General features: G+C 60.8%; 1 protein-coding gene across 1 annotated transcript in view; it reads right to left on the reverse strand.

Moving 5' to 3' along the window:
* Window positions 1–5,722, reverse strand: part of APBA2 (amyloid beta precursor protein binding family A member 2) — a 31,129-nt gene extending 25,407 nt beyond the window's left edge. Inside the window, exons 1-2 of the mRNA XM_008160152.3 lie at window positions 5,684–5,722; window positions 3,191–4,142 (exon numbers count right to left, since the gene is read on the reverse strand). Of these exons, the coding sequence (XP_008158374.1) occupies window positions 3,191–4,102 (912 nt within the window). The 5' untranslated portion in view covers window positions 4,103–4,142; window positions 5,684–5,722. The remainder of the gene's footprint in view (window positions 1–3,190; window positions 4,143–5,683) is intronic.
* Between the last annotated feature and the right edge of the window lie 14,539 nt (window positions 5,723–20,261).

Below are 20,261 nucleotides of genomic sequence, written 5' to 3' on the forward strand. Positions count from 1 at the left end.
CCCCAGCGCCGTGCATGAGACACAGTGACCAGCACACACCCTCTGGCGCTCACGGGCACTCACACCGTCACAGTGTAGGCCTCCCGCCTCCCAGCTCCTCCTGAGTGACAGGCGTGTCAGTGCACGCGACAGCAGCTTGGCGCAAGCCCAGCACGATCCCCAGTGGACAGTCCACCTGCCCTCACACATGACTCCGTGTCAGAGACCCGCCCCCCACCCCACCGGGGGTAGAGGCGTGATCCGTGAGGTGACAGCCTTCTCTGGAAATCCTTCTACGTTCCCTGTTTCCAAAGGCGGCCGTCACCGCGACTCATCGACTATTCCCACAAAGATGCCCTCCCAACTCTGGGAGGTGGGAGGAGGGGAGGGTGGTCAGCTGGCACCCTCTGGGCGACGGATGCTCCACGGGGACCCAGCCAAGGTCCCGCAGGGTCACAGGAAGGCCTGGTTCAGGACCCTGGACAGCTCCCCGACCAGCAGCCCTCCCTGACCTGGAGGCGCTCAGGAGCCAGGAGGTGAGATGTGCCCAGAGCCTGGCTGCGTAGCCCATGAGGCGGGTGGGGGAGGGGCTCTGTAATGGTGCTGGCGATAAAGAAAGAAAGAAAACGACAACATTGTTCTTTTCCTTTCCTTCCTCAAGTCACTCCCGAGATCCTCATCTGCAGGAGGACAGGAGTCAGACAGAATTTACCCTCCTAACAGGGACCCCCTCGGGTGGTGGCTCTTACCAAAGTCGACCTGCGGTTGACAAGCATTGTGGCGAGACCCACTGGGGAACGAGCCCACGGGTCTGTCTTTTCTTAAAAAATGTATGTTTATTGATGAAGCGAGGAAGGGAGAGGGAGCGAGAGAGAGAAACATCCATGACTAGAGGGAATCACAGATCGGCTGCCTCCTGCACACCCCACACTGGGGATCAAGCCCGCAACCCGGGCCTGTGCCCTGACCGGGAATCGAACTGTGACCTCCTGGTTCCTGGGTCGATGCTCAACCGCTGAGCCACGCCGGCCGGGCCAGCAGGTCTGTCTTTATATCTCTGGGGGGAGTCCCAGGCCCAGGGCGGAGGTGTCAGAGGCCCTGATCTCAGGACACAGGCCACGCGGTGATGCGAGGAGGGTGGCCCTCCAGGAGAATCAGTCCCGTCCCTGCCAAAGCCAGCACACAGCAGACCACCCAGGCACGATGACAAGTTACCATCCTTGTCACGGCTGCGGAGCCGTGATGTCTGGTGCTGGACAAACACGCTCTTATTGGTCAGCAAACCCCCCACAAGGGGCCCCGGTGACCAGCCCGGTCCCCCATGCTCCCACCTGGAGCTGCGAGGCCACGCCTGGGGTCCTCGCCCCCACTCACCACCTGGCTGGCGGAGAGCAGAGGCCAACAGGGTGGGCGCGAAGATGCCACTGGATCCAGATGTCTCGCACGTACGCGGACGAGCACACCCGCGTGCTCCCTGGAGGGATGCGCAGGCGGACCGCACACACCACACGGTGTGCCCGAGCGGAGCAGTCAGAGGCCAGGGAGCCCTGACAGTCGCGTGGCACGGGGACTGCAGGCCCAGACCTGGGGCCTGAGGTGCTTGCCCGATGGGGAGCGCCCCAACATGGCAAAGCCCGCAGCACACGCAGAACCGCCACACGTGATGGGACACCCCGAAGGTGAAGTCAACACCTGCTTGATAATCTCTCAATGGAACAACAGGGCCCCGGCTGGTGTGGCTCAGTGGACAGAGCGTCGGCCTGCAGACTGAAGGGTCCCAGGTTCGATTCCCGGTCAGGGCACATGCCTGGGTTGCGGGCTCGGTCCCCATGAGGGGACATGCAGGAGGCAGCTGGTCAGTGATTCTCTCTCATCACTGATTCTCTCTCCTTCTCCCTTCCTCTCTGCTATCAATAAAAAGTATATTTTTAAAAATTTAAAAACAAAATATTTTTTTTTAAAGAAAGAACAAAAGAGCTGGCCGGCATGGCTCAGTGGTTGAACGTCGACCTATGAACCAAGAGGTCACGGTTCAACTCCCGGTCAGGGCACATGCCTGGGTTGCGGGCTCGATCCCCATTAGGGGGCGTGCAGGAGGCAGCCGACTGATGTTGCCCTCTCCCTGTCTCTCTAAAAATCAATGAAAAAAACTTTAAAATAAAAACAACAAAAGGCACCGAATTATGCTCCTTATCTCCCAAACACAGCTCTTTCTATATATGTTCAAACGCCTGAACTCTCCTGGGGGAGAAACCTGTAAAAAAAGGCTAAAGCAGTTCATTCGCACTCTGTCCACAGAACCAGCCAAACAGCAGTCTCTTGTCACAAACCTCATGATCCCGTCTGTAAGCACTCAGATGGGCTTTCTGAAGGCAGCTTCCCCAGTTGTTTACTAGGACCCGCGCTTACGTTGTTATAATTAAGGAAAATGCGCGTGACTAGAACCGACAGGCCTCATGCGCATGGTTTCTTCTCCGAGACTTTGTCAAACCTCCACACAATTATTTCCAAGATGGTTCTTTACAGCAAACTGCCCAGCACACCATGGCCCCACGATCTCAGCGAAAGGTCACCCCAACACTGGCCACAGCGGCAGGCTCCTGCCAGCAGCCACGCCCTCGCCCGTGTCCTGCGGCCGTGACAGCCCAGGGAGCACCCCACCAGGAGCAGGGCCAGGGCCAGCAGGCAGGACCCCATCTCTGTGAGTGGGTTAGGGTGTCTTTGGAGAGCACAGGTTGCCCATCAGCATTTCCTAACGCCCCTGAGGGGTGAATGTGAGTGACAGGTGAGCATGAGTGACAGGTGAGCGTGAGTGACAGATGAATGTGAGAGGTGAGCCTGAGTGACAGGTGAGCGTGAGTGACAGATGAAGGTGAGTGACAGGTGAGCGTGAATGACAGGTGAGCATGAGTGACAGGTGAGCGTGAGTGACAGGTGAATGTGAGTGAGAGGTGAACGTGAGTGACAGGTGAGCATGAGTGACAGGTGAGTGTGAGTGACAGGTGAATGTGAGTGAGAGGTGAACGTGAGTGACAGGTGAGCATGACAGGTGAGCATGATTGACAGGTGAGCGTGAGTGAAAGGTGAGCGTGAGTGACAGGTGAGTGTGTGACAGGTGAATGTGAGTGATGGGGCAGAATGAAGCCCATGTTCTGAATGGACCCTGGGCTCTTGGGGTCCCACGTTCCCGTCCCGGTAAGCCGAGTCCTACCTGCTCTTGGGGCCACGTGGGCCTCTCCTCGGGGGTCCTGCCCTTGGTCTTGAGGCCTCTCGGGGGGTCTCCGGGGAGCCTGGCCTGGGGAGGGAGGCTGAGCGATGTGGGCCTGCCCTCATGTCTGCTGGGGCCGCGGCCGGCCTCGCTGGGCAGGCCTGCCTCTGTGGGGCCCCCCGGCCCTGGCTCGGGCCCCAGCATCGGCGCGTGCTCGGGGCTGGCCTCCCCGGCACTGGCGATGCTGGTCATACTCAAGCTCATCTTGATCTCGGCCACGATCTGGTCGATGTCCTCCTCCTGGTCCTCCAGGTCCCCGCCCCGGCGCCGGGGGCGGTAGGGAGACGCGCCGCCCGCATTCCCGTTGGCCTCCGGGGGGTAGTAGTCCCGGTAACTCTCCTCCTCGTCGGGGCAGTAGTGAAGGCCCTCCTCCTGGTCCGGGGCCTCCAGCACGGACGCCTCGTCCTCCGGGATGGGGAGGTGGCCGCCCTCGTGCCCGTGGCCCGCCGAGTCCGTCCAGTCCTCCACGGCCTCCTGGCACTCATCCGTCTCCAGGCAGCCCTCGCCGTGGCAGCCCTCGGCCTCCAGGTAGCTGTCGTCCTCGGGGCAGTAGCGGATGTAGTACGTGACGCCCTCCTCCTCGGGGAGGCCCTCGTCATAGTCCTCCTCCTCCGACGTGTTGTTCACGTAGTCGGAGCTGGAGTCCCCGTCGGGGCTGTGGTCGGGGCTGTGGTCGGGGCAGCCCCGCTCGGGGGGCGGGGGGCTCTCAGGCCGCACTAGGCCTGGGGCCACGTATCCCTCCAGGGGCAGCTCGGCGTCCTGGCCCTCGGGCTCCTGGCCGGGGGGCGCGGGGCCCGGCCGGGCTCTGTGGTCCAGCATGCTGCTCGCTGTGCTCTGGCGCGTGCGGTGGGCCATGGCAGGGGCTCACGCCGCCATTGTCATCGGGAGGCTGCCGCTGCGGGAGGAAGGTCAGAGAGAGCAGTCAGCACCCCACGAGGCAACGGGGACCCTTCCGGGTGCTTCCCCTATTGACGTACATCTGTTCAAACAGCGTGCCCTCCCACCCCAGCTGGCACGTCTGTCAGAAGGCACAGCCGTGCAGAGAGAAGGAGGACAGGCATGGCTCCAACCAATCTCCGAACGTCTGCACCCTAAAAATGCAGGTGACCCAGGCCAAGGTCAAAGGATCTGGTTGTTTGCTCTCAAACACAGAGAGAAGCCCTGGCTGGTTTGGCTCAGTGGATAGAGCATCGGCCTGCAGATTGAGGGTCCTGGGTTCGATTCCGGTCAAGGGCACATGCCTGGGTTGTGGGCTCGATCCCCAGTGTGGGGCATGCGGGAGGCAGCCGATCCACGATTCTCTGTCATCACTGAGGTTTCTCTCTTCCATTCCCTCTCCCTTCCTCTCTGCCTAAAATCAGTAAGAACACATTTAAAAACACACAAAAAAGAAGCAACAGATGTTTAAACACACACACACACACACACACACACACACACACACACACCCGAGGCTGCAGGCCGGGAAGCCACCGCCCCTCAGAGCGGGGCTGGGCCTCGGCGGCCTCCCGGCACCACCCCCCTGAGAATGTGTCAAGTGACGGAAGGACACTGAGTGACGTGTCACCAGGGAAGGAGGTGCGTCTGCCGCAGCCCAGACCGCCTGGGAGGACGCGGAGGGGCCGCGGCGCGCTCCGGAGGACGGGGGTCACAGGTGCTGCCGTCACCGGCCCACGCACAAGCTGAGGTGAAGAACCATCCTGGCGTCGAGCGGCAGTGCCCTGTGCGCCCGGGAGCGTGTGGTCAGCCGCTTTGGAAGATGAAGGTCACTTCCCGCAGGACTGGCCGAGGCCGTTAGTGCTGCGCTCGCTCGGGGACCGGACAGACAGGTGCCCGGCCGGATCCGAATGCCCACCACCGTCTACCGCGGGGCCTCACGGGGCTCCGCTGAGCCCCCTTTGAGAATGCCAGCCGACACACTCGTGTCATTAACAAGAACGAGGCACCGTTAATTAGACCAGGGCATCGTTAATAAAAAATTACATCCAGAAAGGACTCGCTTCCCTCGACTTAATCACACGGATGATGTTGGCTCGACCTATCGCAGCTCCTCGGGCTCCTTTCTTAGCACAGTTTTCATCTTTTAGAGAAAAGTGTCAGTGGATTTTTTTTTCTCTCCCGACATGCAACTTAAAAGAGGGGGGAAAAAAGGTTGGGTGTCAGAGCGGGAATTTGTCGAGTCTTTGAGAACGCACATGGCAAGTCTAGAAGCAAATCGTAATGGCTGGCCTCCTGTCCTTTCTCCTCTTCCTCCAAGGCAGGAGACTGAGATTAGCCACTGAGTGCGACGCACGCCCCACCCAGGATGTGGTTCCTCCTCACAGCCTCCCCCAACCCGGAGCCCCCACGCCCATCCCCCTGAAGGGGCCTCCCTCCAGCAAAACAATCCCACGGCGGAAGCAAGACCTCACTCCACGCGGGGCCCCTCTCTCTTACCGGAAACGAGTGGTCTGGCCAGGCCGGGGAGACCCTCCGGGCGATGAGATCTTTCTGGAATAAAACAGAATGAAAAGAGGGAATTACTCTGACTTCGGAAACAACACGGTGCTCGCAGCGCGCTCCTTCACGTGCAGAAATGTGAGTGAGTGAGCGGCGTTGTCAAAGTGTGCCGGTGATCACTGAGGAGAGGGTCAGAAACGACCGGAAACAAAGTAAAAAAAAAAAAATGTCGCTTCAGCTGCCTTAAGAACACAAATACAGGGACGGCTTATGTTCCCTCAGGAAGGAGGGACTGCCCGCATTTCAATGAGGCGCCTCACGCCCCATGAATATGCATTTCCCCACCACAAAGCTGGACGCTCAGGGTGCACAGAACCATATCCGGGGACACGTTCAGACCAGGAGAGTGTGCCCGTGGGGGCTGGGGCTGGGTTGGCGGGGGGATAAGAGGAGAGGGAGGGGCAGGCCCCTCTCCTCCCCCCTGCCCAGGTTCACAGCCCACCCTGCCTCTGGGATGGGTGGTTCCTACAGCAAAGAGAAAAGAGGCCATGACCTCAGCTGCTCTCAAACACAGAGAGCTCTGCAAGTTGAAACCGCAGGGGAAGGGTCTCAGATTGAAGGGTTGGAGGCTGGGCCCCGGGTTGGAGCTGGACTCCTTGAGGGGAGGAGAAGCAGATGAGCAGGAAGCCTGGCGTCCGCAAGACGACGGGGACTTATTAGTCTTTATTAAAAAAAGTGTTTCCTGATTTTTAAAGGAAGCGGAAGGGAGACAGAGAAACATCGACGTGAGAGTGAAACATGGACCGGCTGCCTCCTGCACGCCCCCCAATGTGGATGGAGCCCACAACCCGGGCATGTGCCCTGACCGGGAGTCGAACTGTGACCTCCTGGTTCCTAGACTGACACTCAACCCCTGAGCCGCGCCTGAGCACCGTGGGCCTCCAAGATGACCATGTGCCCAGGAACCCAGCTTCCCCCTCTTCCTCCAGAGACTCGGAGCGGTCTGTGGGCTGGGCCGGCTTCCCTGCCCGCTGCCATCCGGGGTTGCCCACACCTGGAGGGAGGAGCCGGCCCTCAGACTGTAGGTCTCATTCATAGCAGCCTGAGTACCCCCCATGCTTCAGATCCCCCCAAAGCCCGAGTCCTCAGCCAGCTTTGGAAGGACGTTGGAGCATTGCTTATATAACACGCTCTTCACCCGCAGAGCCAGGCCCGCATCAGGACCTGATTGAGAACCGGGTTTTAAGTGTTTATTTATAGGCATCACGCAAACACCCTGGTGGCCGGGGGAGGCACCGGGCTCTGGGCTCCGGTCCACCACAATTCATTAGCATTCTCCCCGTGCCTGTCTGCTCTCATCTCCCCGGCAGCAGGCTAACTGCAGGGCAAGGTCACCACCACGGGCCCAGCACCAGTTTCCATTTTCTCCAAAGAAAAGGATGCATTTCTTTTGTTTGGCTGCAATGCCTCCCCCACCCCCTCGCATGCAATAGCTAAAGCAGGGGCGTGTTATTCTGATGACCTGCCTCTCTGACGGACAGTCCACCTTGAAGATGGGCCATGGACGCAGAGACCAGGCCAGGCCCTGGGGGTCGGCTGTTGTCTCCCAGCTGGCTCTGTGTCCAGCACCCAGCCAGGCACAGCTGGGAGGGTCTGCTCCGTCCCCGCAGCCGGAATGAACACACCGAAGCAAACAGGACTGGGACACTGGGATTTTCTCAGCCACGAGGGCCTGGCCATACCTCCTTCTGCCCAGCACAGGACCCCGTCCTCTTTCTACCCCTCGGAGGGAAGCGGCTGCCGTGTTGAGAGGAAATCAGCACCACGGAGAGCTGCCCCCAGCATGGACCAGGTGCGCGGACACTCAGTCAGCACCACGGAGAGCTCCCCCCCTTGGACCAGGTTGTGCACCTCAATCAGCACCACGGAGAGTTCCCCCAAACGGACCAGATGTTGTGGGGACCCCTTGATAGGCACTATGGAGAGGCCCTCATGGACCAGATGTAAGGGTGCTCAGTCAGCACCATGGAGAGCTTCCCCTGTGGACCAGAGTGTGCACCTCAATCAGCACCACGGAAAGCTCCCCAACAAGCCAGATGTGGTGGGGACCCCTTGATAGGCACTATGGAGAGGCCCTCACGGACCAGGCGTGTGGTGCTCTGTCATCACCACGGAGAGCTCCCCTGGACCACACCTGAGGCCTCCTGCCCACAGCCCTGTGAGGTCCTTTTCCAAGTGGCTCCCCCAGCCCCAGTCAAGCCTTCGGATGACGGTCTCCCTGGCGCACATCTCGACCCTGAGCCAGAACCAACCCACTGAGCTGCTCCCAGACTCCTCACTCACCGATTCGATGCCCAAGATCACAAATGTTGGCTGTTTTGCACCAAGTTTTGGCCGTAATTGGTTGCATAGAAATAGAGAACCCGTACGATCATAGTCTCTATCTTAAGCAGATTGTGGCTACACATTCTTCTTCTCTTTTTTTTTTTTTTTTCACCTTTTGGTGTGGTGAATATTTTATAATAATTTAATCCAAAAGCTTGGGTTAGGTCAACACTCTGGTTTGCAGTCCCAAGTGGCGGATCCTAAAAGGGGGTGGGGACACACGATAGGCACGCACGCCACCCTGGTGGGTGATCAGGGACATAAAGGACTTAGGGAAGCCCCGTCTAAGGGGTGGGGAGTCATGGAGAGCTGTCACTGGGCAAGAAGGGGCAGAGGATTAGCTCTATTAGCATCGTAAGATGGGGAGACTCTGTAGGCTAAGACAGTGGGAGCCTGGGTCTGAGAGGCAGGCCAGCACATCCCCTGGCAGGCCTTGAGGGGTGTGTGTGCATGTGTGTGTGTGTGTGTGTCTGCCTGTCTGTGTCTCGCCTTCAGGTTCCAGAAGAAGCAGAAGTGCATTCCATTCCTTAGAAGTGGCTGAGCTGGTCCGAGTCATCTGACCCAGTAACAGAATCCGGAACCAGGGAAGTCTGGCAGACCTGGCCGGTATCAACCTGAACCATTCAAGACCACTATGTTATATCCCCTTTAAGGGCCTGAATCCAAAACATCACCACACGGGCAACTGTCCTCAACGTACTCGTCCAGAGAAGGGCCGTGTCCCAGATCCATCTTAATGGCAACAATCCCTTTTCTCGCCGAGACATGACAACCGAAGCAACAATGATGCCTAATAGAGTCTGAGCTTGCTTTCCTTTAAAAATAAAAATAAAAATCCCTCGGTTGAAGTGACAGAGTGTGGAGAGCGGCAACAGTGTTTGGACAGGATCAAACCTTGGACTAATGAGAGGGCACAGTCCTCTCATGGCGAAGTCACGTGCAAGTCCCAGTTGGAGGCAGAGCCCTCCCAGCACAATGTAGCCAAAGGCTATAGCTGTAAGCTTGAACCTATGGTCTGGACACGTGGTCCCACGTGTCTGAGGGATGTGGGCGTGATAGAGTTCAGGTGCCTGTAATGGAATAGATTGGAACATTGATACCATCTTGACCACACCCTTACTTTACCTCCTGGAATCCGGCTGTAAAATAAAGACTTGGCTTGTGGATGCTGTCGCTGTCTCTCCATCAGAGAAGCAGCATCCCACTGAGACTCAGCTTTCATTCTCGTCTGTCTTTTCTCAATCCTTCACCGCCCCCACTCAGGCTCATCCTTGGCCGTGCTGGCGCGGCACAACAGAGGAGTTTAAGCACGCTTTCAGCGTTCTCTTTTTGACCTTGGCTTTTGGGAAAATGACTGCTGAGAGTCTGGACCGACTCTGTTTGTTCTCATCAGTCACTACGCTCTGCAGGCCCTTGAGGATGGGAGCAGGAAGATGGCGACAGACGTGGAGGGGGAAGGGAAGCGTGCTCACTGTGGGAGGCGCATGAGATGGCAAAAGACAGTGCAGGTGACTCTGAAGTCCCCGTGCCCAGCAATGCTCGACTGCCACCTTGCAGGGCAGGACGCAGACTGGACAGGCCGTGCTCAGTCACTTGGCGCCAGGCCCGGCTCAGGTACCATCCTAAAGTCATGATGCCCCTCAGAACCCCTCCCATCACCACCTCAAGTCCAAGGATCCCTTCTTCCCACCCCCTCACCCCCCGAGGCAGCCAGAGGCAATGCTACGGGGGTTCCGAGTCCAAGACCCGACTCTAGATCCCGCCTCTGCTTACGCACTGGGACCAGTGTCCCTGCACCGCACTGAGCCTCAGGCGCCACATCGGAACCACAGGAGATTGCAATGGAGGAGACTGCGGTCACATCATTTGCAGGACACGTGTGGCCAGAGAAAACCCGAGGGACTCTACGCGAGGCTGCTGGAGGGCAGACCTACACCCAACTCAACCACCACCACGAAGGTCATTTCCAAAGAGACGCCACCTAGACAGGAGCCGAAAACAAAAACCTAGGAATCCATGTAATGTAAATATCTACACACACACACACACACACACACACACCAGACTGGTACAAAAAGCCCACCTGCTCCTCTGCTGAAAGACAGGAGGAGACCCAGGAGAATAAGGTCTCCACAGGCTGTGAGCGTGGTTTTATTTGGGGGGTGGTTTTCTGAGCACATTTTTACTTCCGAGTCGCTTCCTGAAGGTAGGATGGCCGAGCCCCTACCTGGAGCGCTTCGTACTGTTCCACAACTTCGCCAACAGGATGGAGACTGCTGTCGAGCTTGGGTTTCTGTCCCTCGGCGTAATTTTAACTCGATCCTCTTACATAAGGTGTTGAACATCTTTTCGTTCACGCAAAAGACCATTTGCACCTCCTGGTTCATGGGTTGTTGCTCAACTACTGAGCCACGCCAGCCAGGCCCTTTTAATTTTTAACTCGATTGGATTTTAAGGAAATGAGCTTTCTCTGTGATTCTAGCTGCACTTACCAGTATTGTTCCTGGTTTATCGTTTGGTCTTTCACCCTTCTTACGGTGTCTCCCCCCCGCCCCCCTTAACGGGAAGGTGTTATTCCCCCGAATGCAACGGAATTCATCAGTCTTTTCTTACGTTGCTTTGCGTTTTGGATCATAATTTCCCACTACAGACTATAAAAGAACCCATTTGCATTTTCTCCCAGTACTTGTGATAGCTACTAGCTATCAAGAGCCCTTTGAAATCTAGGCTGGGAGATGATCAATGATATCAATTAAGCTTTTATCTTAATCCAAGTGGCTACTGTGAAGTGATGGAAATACGTGTTGGTCTCTGCCCTAGTGCCCGGCACACAGAGCGCCTGAAACCCGTACAGTGTCCCAGGGGTGACCACACTTGGAGCGTCTTTGCTCCGATAGCTGGTCTTCGGCCTGGTCGCTGACAGATCCTGAAACCCTGGTCATTTCTCGGGTGGCACGAGTGTCTGTGGCCAACTGAGGCGATTCTGTCTAGGCTCCGGGATGGGGACTGGGTCACCATAAAGTGCAAGGCATGATCAGAAGCTTGGAATTTTCAGTCAACCTATGGAACCAGGAGGTCACGGTTCAATTCCCGGTCAGGGCACATGCCCGGGTCTCCAGGCTCGATCCCCAGTAGGGAGGCATGCAGGAGGCAGCCGATCCGTGATTCTCTCTCATCATTGATGTTTCTCTCTCTCTCCCTCTCCCTTCCTCTCTGAAATCAATAAAACATTAAAAAGCAGCAGCAGCAGCAGCAGCAGCAGTGACCGCTGGACTGGAGGTCTTGGCGGTGCTTCGGGACCTGGATGGTGGAAGTGTCAGCAGAAGGGGCGGAAGTGTGACTGAGCGGGTGGAAGAGAGGACAGGAGGGGAGGGACTGGAGGAAGCCAGTAGAGACAGGAGTTGCACAGCAAACAGGGCAAAAAAATAATGATGATGGTGATGAAAGAAAATAGGAGAGTAGCAAAGGAGATGGGAGTAGAACTTGCTTCTCTTTTTTCAGACGGAGAGGACAGTGTGCCTGTGACTGTGCGGGAAATGAGAGCCGTACGTGGTGCTGGGGGCCGAGAGCCGTGCCAGGGGCATCTGGTATTGAATGGAGGAGGGCAGCTCTGAGAGGAGGCGTGGTTTCCCATCTCGGTAACCGCGGGAAGGATGTGTGCACAGATGCTGGCAGGCAGTGGTGTGATGGGGTGGGGTCTGAGCCAACCGCGTGAGTTCTGCTTCATCAGAAATCCTGGAAAAGCCCTGGCCGGTGTGGCTCAGTGGATAGAGCGATGCCTGGGTCCCAGGTTCGGTTCTGGTCCAGGGCATGTACCTGGGTTGCCGGTTCGCTCTCCGCCCCCGATCGGGGCACACGCTAGTATTTTGTTGAGGATCTCAGCATCTGTGTTCACCAGGGATACTGGCCTATCGTTCTCTTCCTCTGTAGTGTCCTTCCCCGGTTCTGGAATTAGGAGAACGCTGGCCTCATAAAAAGAGCTGGAGCGTGCCTTCCTCCGGGATGTTCTGGAATAGCTGGAGGAGGATAGGGTAGGCTGTTCTCTGAAGGTTTGGTAAAACTCCCGTGTGAAGCTGTCCGGACCAGGACTTGTATTTGCTGGGAGCTTCTTTCGATTACTGCTATTTCATCAGTTGTTATCAGTCTATTCGGGTTTTCTGATTCTCCCTGATTCAGTTTTGGGAGATTGTGTTTCTCTAGGAATTTACCCATTTCCTCCACACCGTCCAGCTGTGGGCACATGGCTGTTCATAGCATTTCCTTACGCTCCTTTGTGTTTCGCTCTACCCCTCAGCTACTCCCCTCCCTGCCCACAGATGCCGCACCAGCTCAGGCAGTGCCACGGTGACTGTGCCACCTTTGTTTCCTGGGACCCAGGTCTGGGGGGGGGGGGGGAGTTACAGGGGCTGCGCCTGCAGCCTTGCCCAGAGCCCGGCTGGGGGCGGGGCGGGCACCTGCTCTCCTAGACACCCTCCCATCGGGGCTGAGGCTCACCCCAGGACCTTCCTCCACTCCATCGTCTGTGCATCTTCATATCACTTCCCAAAATACCACTCTGCAGTTACTTCCGGAGACTGAAGTGGGATCCCCCAAGTACATACAATTAAGATGAAAATTGTAATTTTAAATTACTGCTCATTTGAGTCAACGGAAGGCGTTCCCATCGCCAAGCCGAATGCGAACAGCAGCATCCCAATTAACCCTCAGAGGCCTCCGCTCCTTCGAACGACCCTCTGCACCCCCGAGACGCAGCTCCTGAAACACACGCGAGACACGGCCACGGTCTCTCCCGCTTTGCAAAACGAGTTTCTCCGGCGCACCCTGAAGGAGCAGCGCTGCCCGTGGGCGTGCGGCGACGGCTGAGCCCGCAGGGCCAGCACAGGCCAGGGGACAGGGCGCGAGGTCCCCCTGGTCAGCCCTGTTTCCCAGGGTGGAGGCGTGACACTCAGGCCTTCTGCTGGCTGCCCGCCCCGTAACCACCCATTCTTGGAGCTCCAGAGCGACCCCCTTGGGCTCTCCCTCCCGGAGGCCACGGAGCTGGCAAGCTCTCGGGCCTGTGCCCTGACCGGGAATCGAACCCAGTGACCTCCTGGTTCATAGGTCAATGCTCAACCACTGAGCCACACCGGCCGGGGCCTCCCAACTTCCTTTTATAGAGATGTAAGCGGGCCAGCGTCCCCCTAAGTAAAATAACTGTACAAGTGCTTCCGTGGGGGCAGGAGCGACGTTATGTGTAGTGAGTGGCCGGTCCACGCTTCCTCATACAAGAACTGCCGTCTTTAGGAACCCCCCCGCCCCCCATAGACCCAGCCAAACATCTGTGACACTGTCACTCAGAGCAGGACAGATGGCGGCGGCTTAGAAACCTGTTCATGAGCATCGACGCTGCCGGCGGGGACCGTCAACAAGACGGTCTCGATGCGCGGACGGCCCACTAGCGTGATCCCAGACGCCAAGTACTGGGAGTGCGGGCGGGGGTGGGGTGAAAGGTCGTCCACAGGCAAACAGCGGGCGATTTAGAAGTGGCCACAGGGAAGGTCGCCAGCCCGCCGACCCGGAGGCCGGGCCCCAGCGCCTCCGCGGGCCCTGGGCGAGGCGAGCAGGCACCGCCCTCCTGCGTGTCAGAGGCAGCTGGCCCATCTCCTCTCTCGGGAGGGCGTCTGAGACCCACACGCACGGCCACTCACCCTGCTTCCGAGCACCAACACCACAACGCACGGAGGACACCGCACGGCAGCAGCCCCCGGACGGGAGCTGGGCCTCGTCAGTCACCTCTTCCGGCCGCTGACAGAATGGGATCACCCCGTTCTCCCAGCAGAGACCACAAGCATCCACATCTATGGGGCAAAGCCCGACACGACGGGAGGGGCGATGACGAATGACTGTCATCATCGGAGACCAGCAGCCCCGTCGTACACGCAGGCGCAAAATCGGCGGAGACGGGTCACCTGGACAGCATGGATCCGACTGGCGTCCGCAGCACAATCCAACCAACAAGAGCAACACGCACGTCTCAAGCTCATGGGCAGCACCCACCCAGCGTCTGAGTCCGTGTGGGCTGCGGCCACAAGACCGCAGTCTGGCGGCTGATGAACAAACAACAGACACTTACTTCTCCCGGTTCTGATGGAAGCCCAAGATGAGGCGCCAGCGTGGTCAGGTGAGGGAGCTCTGTGGGTCTGAGACGTCTCCTGTGTCCCCACCTGGCAGACGGGGTACTGGGAGGGAATCAGAGAATGTGGGCCTGGCATGTGTCCAGCACGGACTGGAACCCCGACTCTTCCTGAAGTCCCAGCATGCTCTGTGCTCAGGAACAGGTCACAGCTGCCTGGCCCTGGTCCGCGCAGCCTCCGGGCTCGGCGGGAAAGCCGAGAGGAACAGACCCACACACAGGGCGCCCTCACGGGGCGGTGCCTCCATGCAGACCCGCCTTCGGATGCCGGCGCTTCAGCGCTCAGGAAAAGCACAGGATGCGAGCATTTCCGCAGCCCACACACCCAGGAACCCCACCACGCATTCTCTTTCTCCACTTCGATCCCTCGAGCACAAGGATCGCGTTGAGCTTATAAAGTACCGACGCCAGTCTCTGACTGGGCTGTGGCTGAAATCAGCAAACGGACCCGTCAAACTCGGCGCGAGACAGGAGAGGCCGAGCAGGACGCCCATCCCGGCCACCAGAGCATCTCCCAGCTGCTCGATCCTGCGTTGTTTGTGGCTCGCAAGGACCGTGGCAGAAGGGACAACGTGAGGGCAGGTGCTGAGGAGGACAATCCAAAGCCAGCGACTGGACTCGCCCAAGGCCCCCGGGACGGGACGGTGGCAGAGCCGGTTCGAATGGCGCGCTCGGTACTCCGAATGCTGCCCTCCTTCCCCAGTACCGTGCTTCTCCTTACAAAAGCACCGTGTCTCCGGCAAGGCCGGGGCCCAGGCAGGGAGAGGCGGGCGGGGAGGCTCCGGCGGGGGGCTGGCCCACGGGCGGGCGGGCAGAGCGGCCGGAGCCTTGGGACGCCGGGCTGCCCTAAGGTACGAGGCGAGTTCAGAAACGTCCCGATGGCGGAGGAAGGGAACCTGGGCAAGAAGGGGCCTCGCTCCCAGCACACTCGGCTCCCAGGTGACTGCAGGGGTGACGCGGAGGCGGCTGACCGCGGGGACAGCCGACTGCCAACCGTCCACACGTCCCAGAGGGGATTTCTCTAAAGGATCAGAACGCTCCTCTTTGGGGCGGCCCGCCTCCCGCCCCAGCCCGGCTGTCGCCTGGCCGCAGCCACAGCTGCCCGGCTCTGTGCTGCCTGCCCGAGCGCTCGGCTCCAGGAGGATTCCTCATGGAACACAACTCGGGCCCGGCCTGGTGCGGGAGAGGAGGCACGGAGCCAGGCTCGCGCTGCACGGAAGAACCGCACTCCGGGGGCTTCGTTCGCTCGTTCGCCCAGCAAGCAGCCCAAAGGGCCTGGAGCGGCCGGGCGCTGTCCCGCGGCCGGGGACTCAGAGGTGAGCCAAGCCTTCACGCTGGCGTGGGAAGAGACAGACAAAAACCAGACAAGCACTGCATGTCACTCACACACTGCACGTCGTGAGAAAGGGGGAGCGATGCTGACTTATGCAGGCTGGTCGGGAAGCTGGCACAGAAACGGAGACTCCAAGCCCGTTGAGGGAGCAGCCAGGTGGACGTCTGGACCAGGGGCATGCGGGTGAGGAACAGCAGGTGCAAAGGCCCCGAGGTGAGCGTGAGCTTGGTCATCTGAGGACCAGGGGAGATGCGGGAAAGAGCCGTAGTCAGCTCGGCCACTGAGGAGGGATGTGAGGGTCCTGGGTCAAGGTGGCAGGGGGATGGGGTGGGGACAACGTGTGGCTGTCTGCTGGGAACCTGGATGGCTTGGAGGGGCCACAGCCTGGAGCAAGGGAGGGAGCTGGGGAAAATCAGGCATGGAATTTGGGAATGGAGTGGGCACTGGAGAGCCACTGAGGGCTTGAGCGAGGGACACCAGGCCCGGCCGGGGCCCAACCCACCATGGGACAGCCCCGCAGACCCACCGGGAAACCCCACAGCCGGTACGGAAACCCTACCTCACGCAGCAATAGCACCCCAACAACATGTACGGCTCCCGAGCCCATGGGGAGTCTGGAACCTCACAAGCTGGGTGACCTTGAGGTCCCTGTCCTCCCCGGCTCCCTTGTGCCTGGAGAGAGGACGGTCGGAGCTGGGGACGGGCTGCAGGAGAGGAGCGGAGCCTCGCCCACGGCAGCTGACTCAGCCTGTGCCAGCAGGCGGCTCTGAGACACCAGCTGGACCCAGCCCAGGTGGTGGGCGGGGGCCTCAGGGAGGGGGACGGAGCCAGAAGTCCTCCCCACGGGCACGCGGCCCGGCCACCTGGGCCACCTTTTGGTGAGCCGTCATCTCACACGTGACCCATGTTGGGACCGGGCTGGTGGCCACATCACTCCCCACCGGCCCCCACATGGCCCCGTGCCTCACGGCCGCCCAGCAAGGGCAGGGCTCTCTCTCGCCGTGTCTCTAAGGCAGGGTGGGGAACGTCCGGCCCTCGGCATGTAAGGCCCCGCCGAGGCATGAGGGGTGAGTTAATTCGCCATTTGGCCAAACAGAGCGGGCTGATTTTGAGGTGGTGATTCTGTACGGCGCACGAATGATGTTATAAACACCCAGATGGCCCGGGCAGAGAAAAAGGTCCCCACCCTGCTCGAAGGCCAGGCTGCCCCTGATTCGGAAGGCCCGTGGGGCCTCTGGGCCCACCTGCCCTCAGGCGCTCGCCCAGACAATAAAGGCTTCTCCACCTCTTCAGACCCTGGTGCCACCAGAGCCCTCACCTGCGGAGCCGTCAGGTGAGCAGGCAAAGCCCAGGACGGGAGGAGCGGGCCTCAGCGCCAGCTCCCCGCCGAGTGCTTTTCCCGAGCTGCCACGGTGTCCAGGCACCACCCCGGGGTCTGAGCCGCGGGCTCTCTCAGCTCGCCGGTGTGACGGGTGTCTGACAATCAGCCCCGCTGCCATCTAGCTGCTCAGCTGCCCTGGCTAAGTGGCTTATTTCTGTGCCTCCACTTCACATCCCACCAATTACTCCTGTGAAACTATTTTCTTTCTTCAAGAAAGGGGGTTAAGTACTCAAGGGACAGCTATGCAGACACGTGAACAGGTGTCGGGTCCAGGGTGGCCGAGAAAGCGGGCAGAGGTGGAAGGGAGCAGCGGGTTGACTGTCACCTACTGGGCCCTCCTGCCAGCACCCACCTCGCCACACACACACACACACACATGCACACGCGTGCATCTGGTTCAGCCCACACTCCTCCTAGGCACAGAAGCCCGGACCCTGGAGAAGGAAAGGGGGGAGGTGCCGTGCTCCCGAACAAATTCCCAAGGTCTGCAGAGACAGGCCCCACAGAAGGCTGTTGGGGTGCCCCACCCGGCCCAGCTCCGGAGGCCACCCCCAGTCTCTCGTCCAGTGCTGGCGGCCCCCACCAGGAGGCCCTCTCCGGCCCAGCTGCAGATGGAGCTGCAGAGCCAGCCACCAGGAGTGAGGGTACAGGGCAGGGAGCCCTAGCAGCTCTGGAGGACACCAGACCTTGTCCCCGGCCGGGTGGACTGCCCGGGAGAGGAGAGAAGCCCCCACCGCCCCCCGCCCCCTCCCCTCACCAGCAGGACCACTAACCCAGAGGCCTGAGCCGCTGGCCACCCACAGGTTCTGGGCACCTGCATGCCCCTCGGGAGAGTTGTTCCCTTGCGCCCGGGGAACCTTTCGGGTCATGCTTTCTGAAACAGCTGTTCTTTATCAGAGAAAAAGGGGGGAAATTCCAGAGAGGGGGCAGAGGTGGAGACGCCAGAGACGGGCTCAGCCCAGAGGACCAAGCCCTGGAACGAGACCCCAGCATGAGGAACCTGCCCTTCGCAAAGCCAGTGGTGAGATGGCTCAGCCATCTGTGTCTGGCCCCCAAGCGGCCCAATGTGAATAGATGTGGAAAAAATGCCGTCTTCCTTCTGCAAGTAAATACTAAGTTAAGACAAGCAGGGTCCATTCTCGGTGAACCTGGGGCAGGGTGGCCCCCCGCGAGGCCCCTCTGGAACGCCTGGGCACAGGGCCCCGGGCAACTCGTCCCCAGCCCAGTCTTGGCACACAGGCCCGGGCACAAAGCCCAGCTTGGGGCGCGGGGGGCTCAGTGGGCCCTGACCACCAGTCGGTGCTCCCACCTCCCGGGGGCAGCGGGAAGGAGCCGGGCCAACGGGACAGGACCCCCTCGCTCCGTCCCAGCCCCAGCCCCGCGCTGGAGGCCCAGAGGCCCAGGTGTGCGGAATTTTAATTGAGGACGGTCTCCCGCATGGTCGGGAAAAGGAGGAGGGGGCGAAGATCCGGGCTCGGCTTCCTGGGAGCCAGGGAACCCCGAGGCGCCCCCAAACTCGGGAGCTGCCGCCCGGAGCAGGGACTTAGTGCCAGGGCCCAGTGGGGCCGCCAGATGCATAGTGACCCCAGCCCTGCAGAGCCCGTGCAGACAGGCCCCGCCGGCCAGCGCCCCTCGTCCGCGCCGGTCGCCCCTCGCCACGGAATCCCCCGCCCAGGATGCGCGAAAAGCCGCTCGCTCCGCGGGTCCAGGGGTAACTGATCCGCACCCCCACCCGCCAGTTCGTCCGGCCGCCCCGCCGGGTCCGAGGGACAGAACTGGGGCCCGGGCCCCGGGGCCCCGGCCACCGCGCCCCTCACCCAGCTCCCTTGCCGGCCTGCGCCCCAGGCTGCAGCCGGGGCCCCCACTTACCTGGCTCGGGCGCGGGGCTGCGCGGCCGCCCGGCCACCCCCGCCGCCACCGCAGGTCTTTGTGAGCCCGCGCCGCGCCGCACGCCACCCGGGAAGCTGGATGGCGGCGGACGCGCCCCGGACGCGGCGTGAGCACGCAGGGCCGCCTCTGCCGCGTGCCCCGCACCGGCCTCCCCCCCACCCACCCCCGCCCCCGCCCCCGCCCGGGATGTGGCTCGGAAAACGCCAGCGGGCCACCCGCGCGCGCCCGGCGGGAAGAAAGGAGGACAAAGATGCGGTCGTGCCCAGCCCCTCCCCCCGAGCCCTCACCAGGACAGTCGGCGGGGCGGGCGCACGGGAGGGCGCACCTGGGGCCGGGTCCTGCGGGGCTGATCTCGGGGACCCTGGCCGCAGCCCGGGCTCTGGAAGCAGCTACGCCCCAAGCGTCCGGGCCTGGGGAGCACGCAGATCCCCGGGCGCGCCCCAGACCTGCCAGATCGGGAGCCCGGGGTCTGGTCCTCCGGTGCAGAGCGGGCGATGGAGGCTCCGCGGCGCCCGCACCCGCCCCGCGCCGCCGTGCTGCCCCCTGGCGGTTCGGGAGCGTCTTCGTGCGGCGCGCAGGGGCCCTGGCGACCGCGCCCTGCTCGGTGCTGGGAGGGCAGTGGGCGTCCAGCGAGAAGCCCTCGGGGATTGCAGCTCCGGAAAGCGCATCGGCAAGGGTTGGTCCCCCCGCCGATCCGCTGGGCGCGAGCCGCATTCCAGGTCTCTGCTCACCGCCCATCACCCCCGTTTCTGGCGCCTCCGCGCTGTCTGTGCCTGGCCTGCCGGCCCCCCAGACGGCCTCCCCCAGGCCTCTCCTTCCGTCCTGAAGGGGGAGGACCCGAAGCCCGTCCACTTCCAGAGACTCACACACACCCAAGGAGTGGGCGACCCACCCCACAGCGCAGCAACCCCCCTGGAAGCCCTTCTGTTGTGCTGGAGACGCTGGTGTCACCTCTGACCCCTCGCCCTTTCATTCAGTCCCAGGACCCACGTGGTCACCTGAGGTTCTGCCTGGAGACCTGCAGGGGGTGCCCGGCTCCCGGGAGGCCTGGTCAGTTGCCTCCTGTTTCCTTGTCTTTGCTGGTTTGGGCGGGTGTGGGGGAAGGAACCCTGAAGCAGAACAGAAGGCCAGGGAGGAAGGGGAGGTCTGAGTGGGGCGACCCCCAGGAGAGGGGCTGAGGAAGCCGAGTCCTGCTCTGGGCTAAGGCGGACGTGATGTGGATTCCTGTGCCCTGAGCCCTTGGCTCCCTCCCGCTCGCTCTGCAACCCCTCTCCCCCTCCAAACAAAACACATGGATCCAGAGAGCCAGACCCTCCAGCTGGGGGGGCTGGTCCTGGTGGGCAGCTTTGTAACAGAATGCCAAACACAGCCCGAGCCCCAGCAGGCCAGGGCGGGCGCCCCTCGCTCCCTGCAG

Source organism: Eptesicus fuscus, chromosome 25 (genome assembly GCF_027574615.1).
Source record: "Eptesicus fuscus isolate TK198812 chromosome 25, DD_ASM_mEF_20220401, whole genome shotgun sequence".
NCBI lineage: Eukaryota > Metazoa > Chordata > Mammalia > Chiroptera > Vespertilionidae > Eptesicus > Eptesicus fuscus.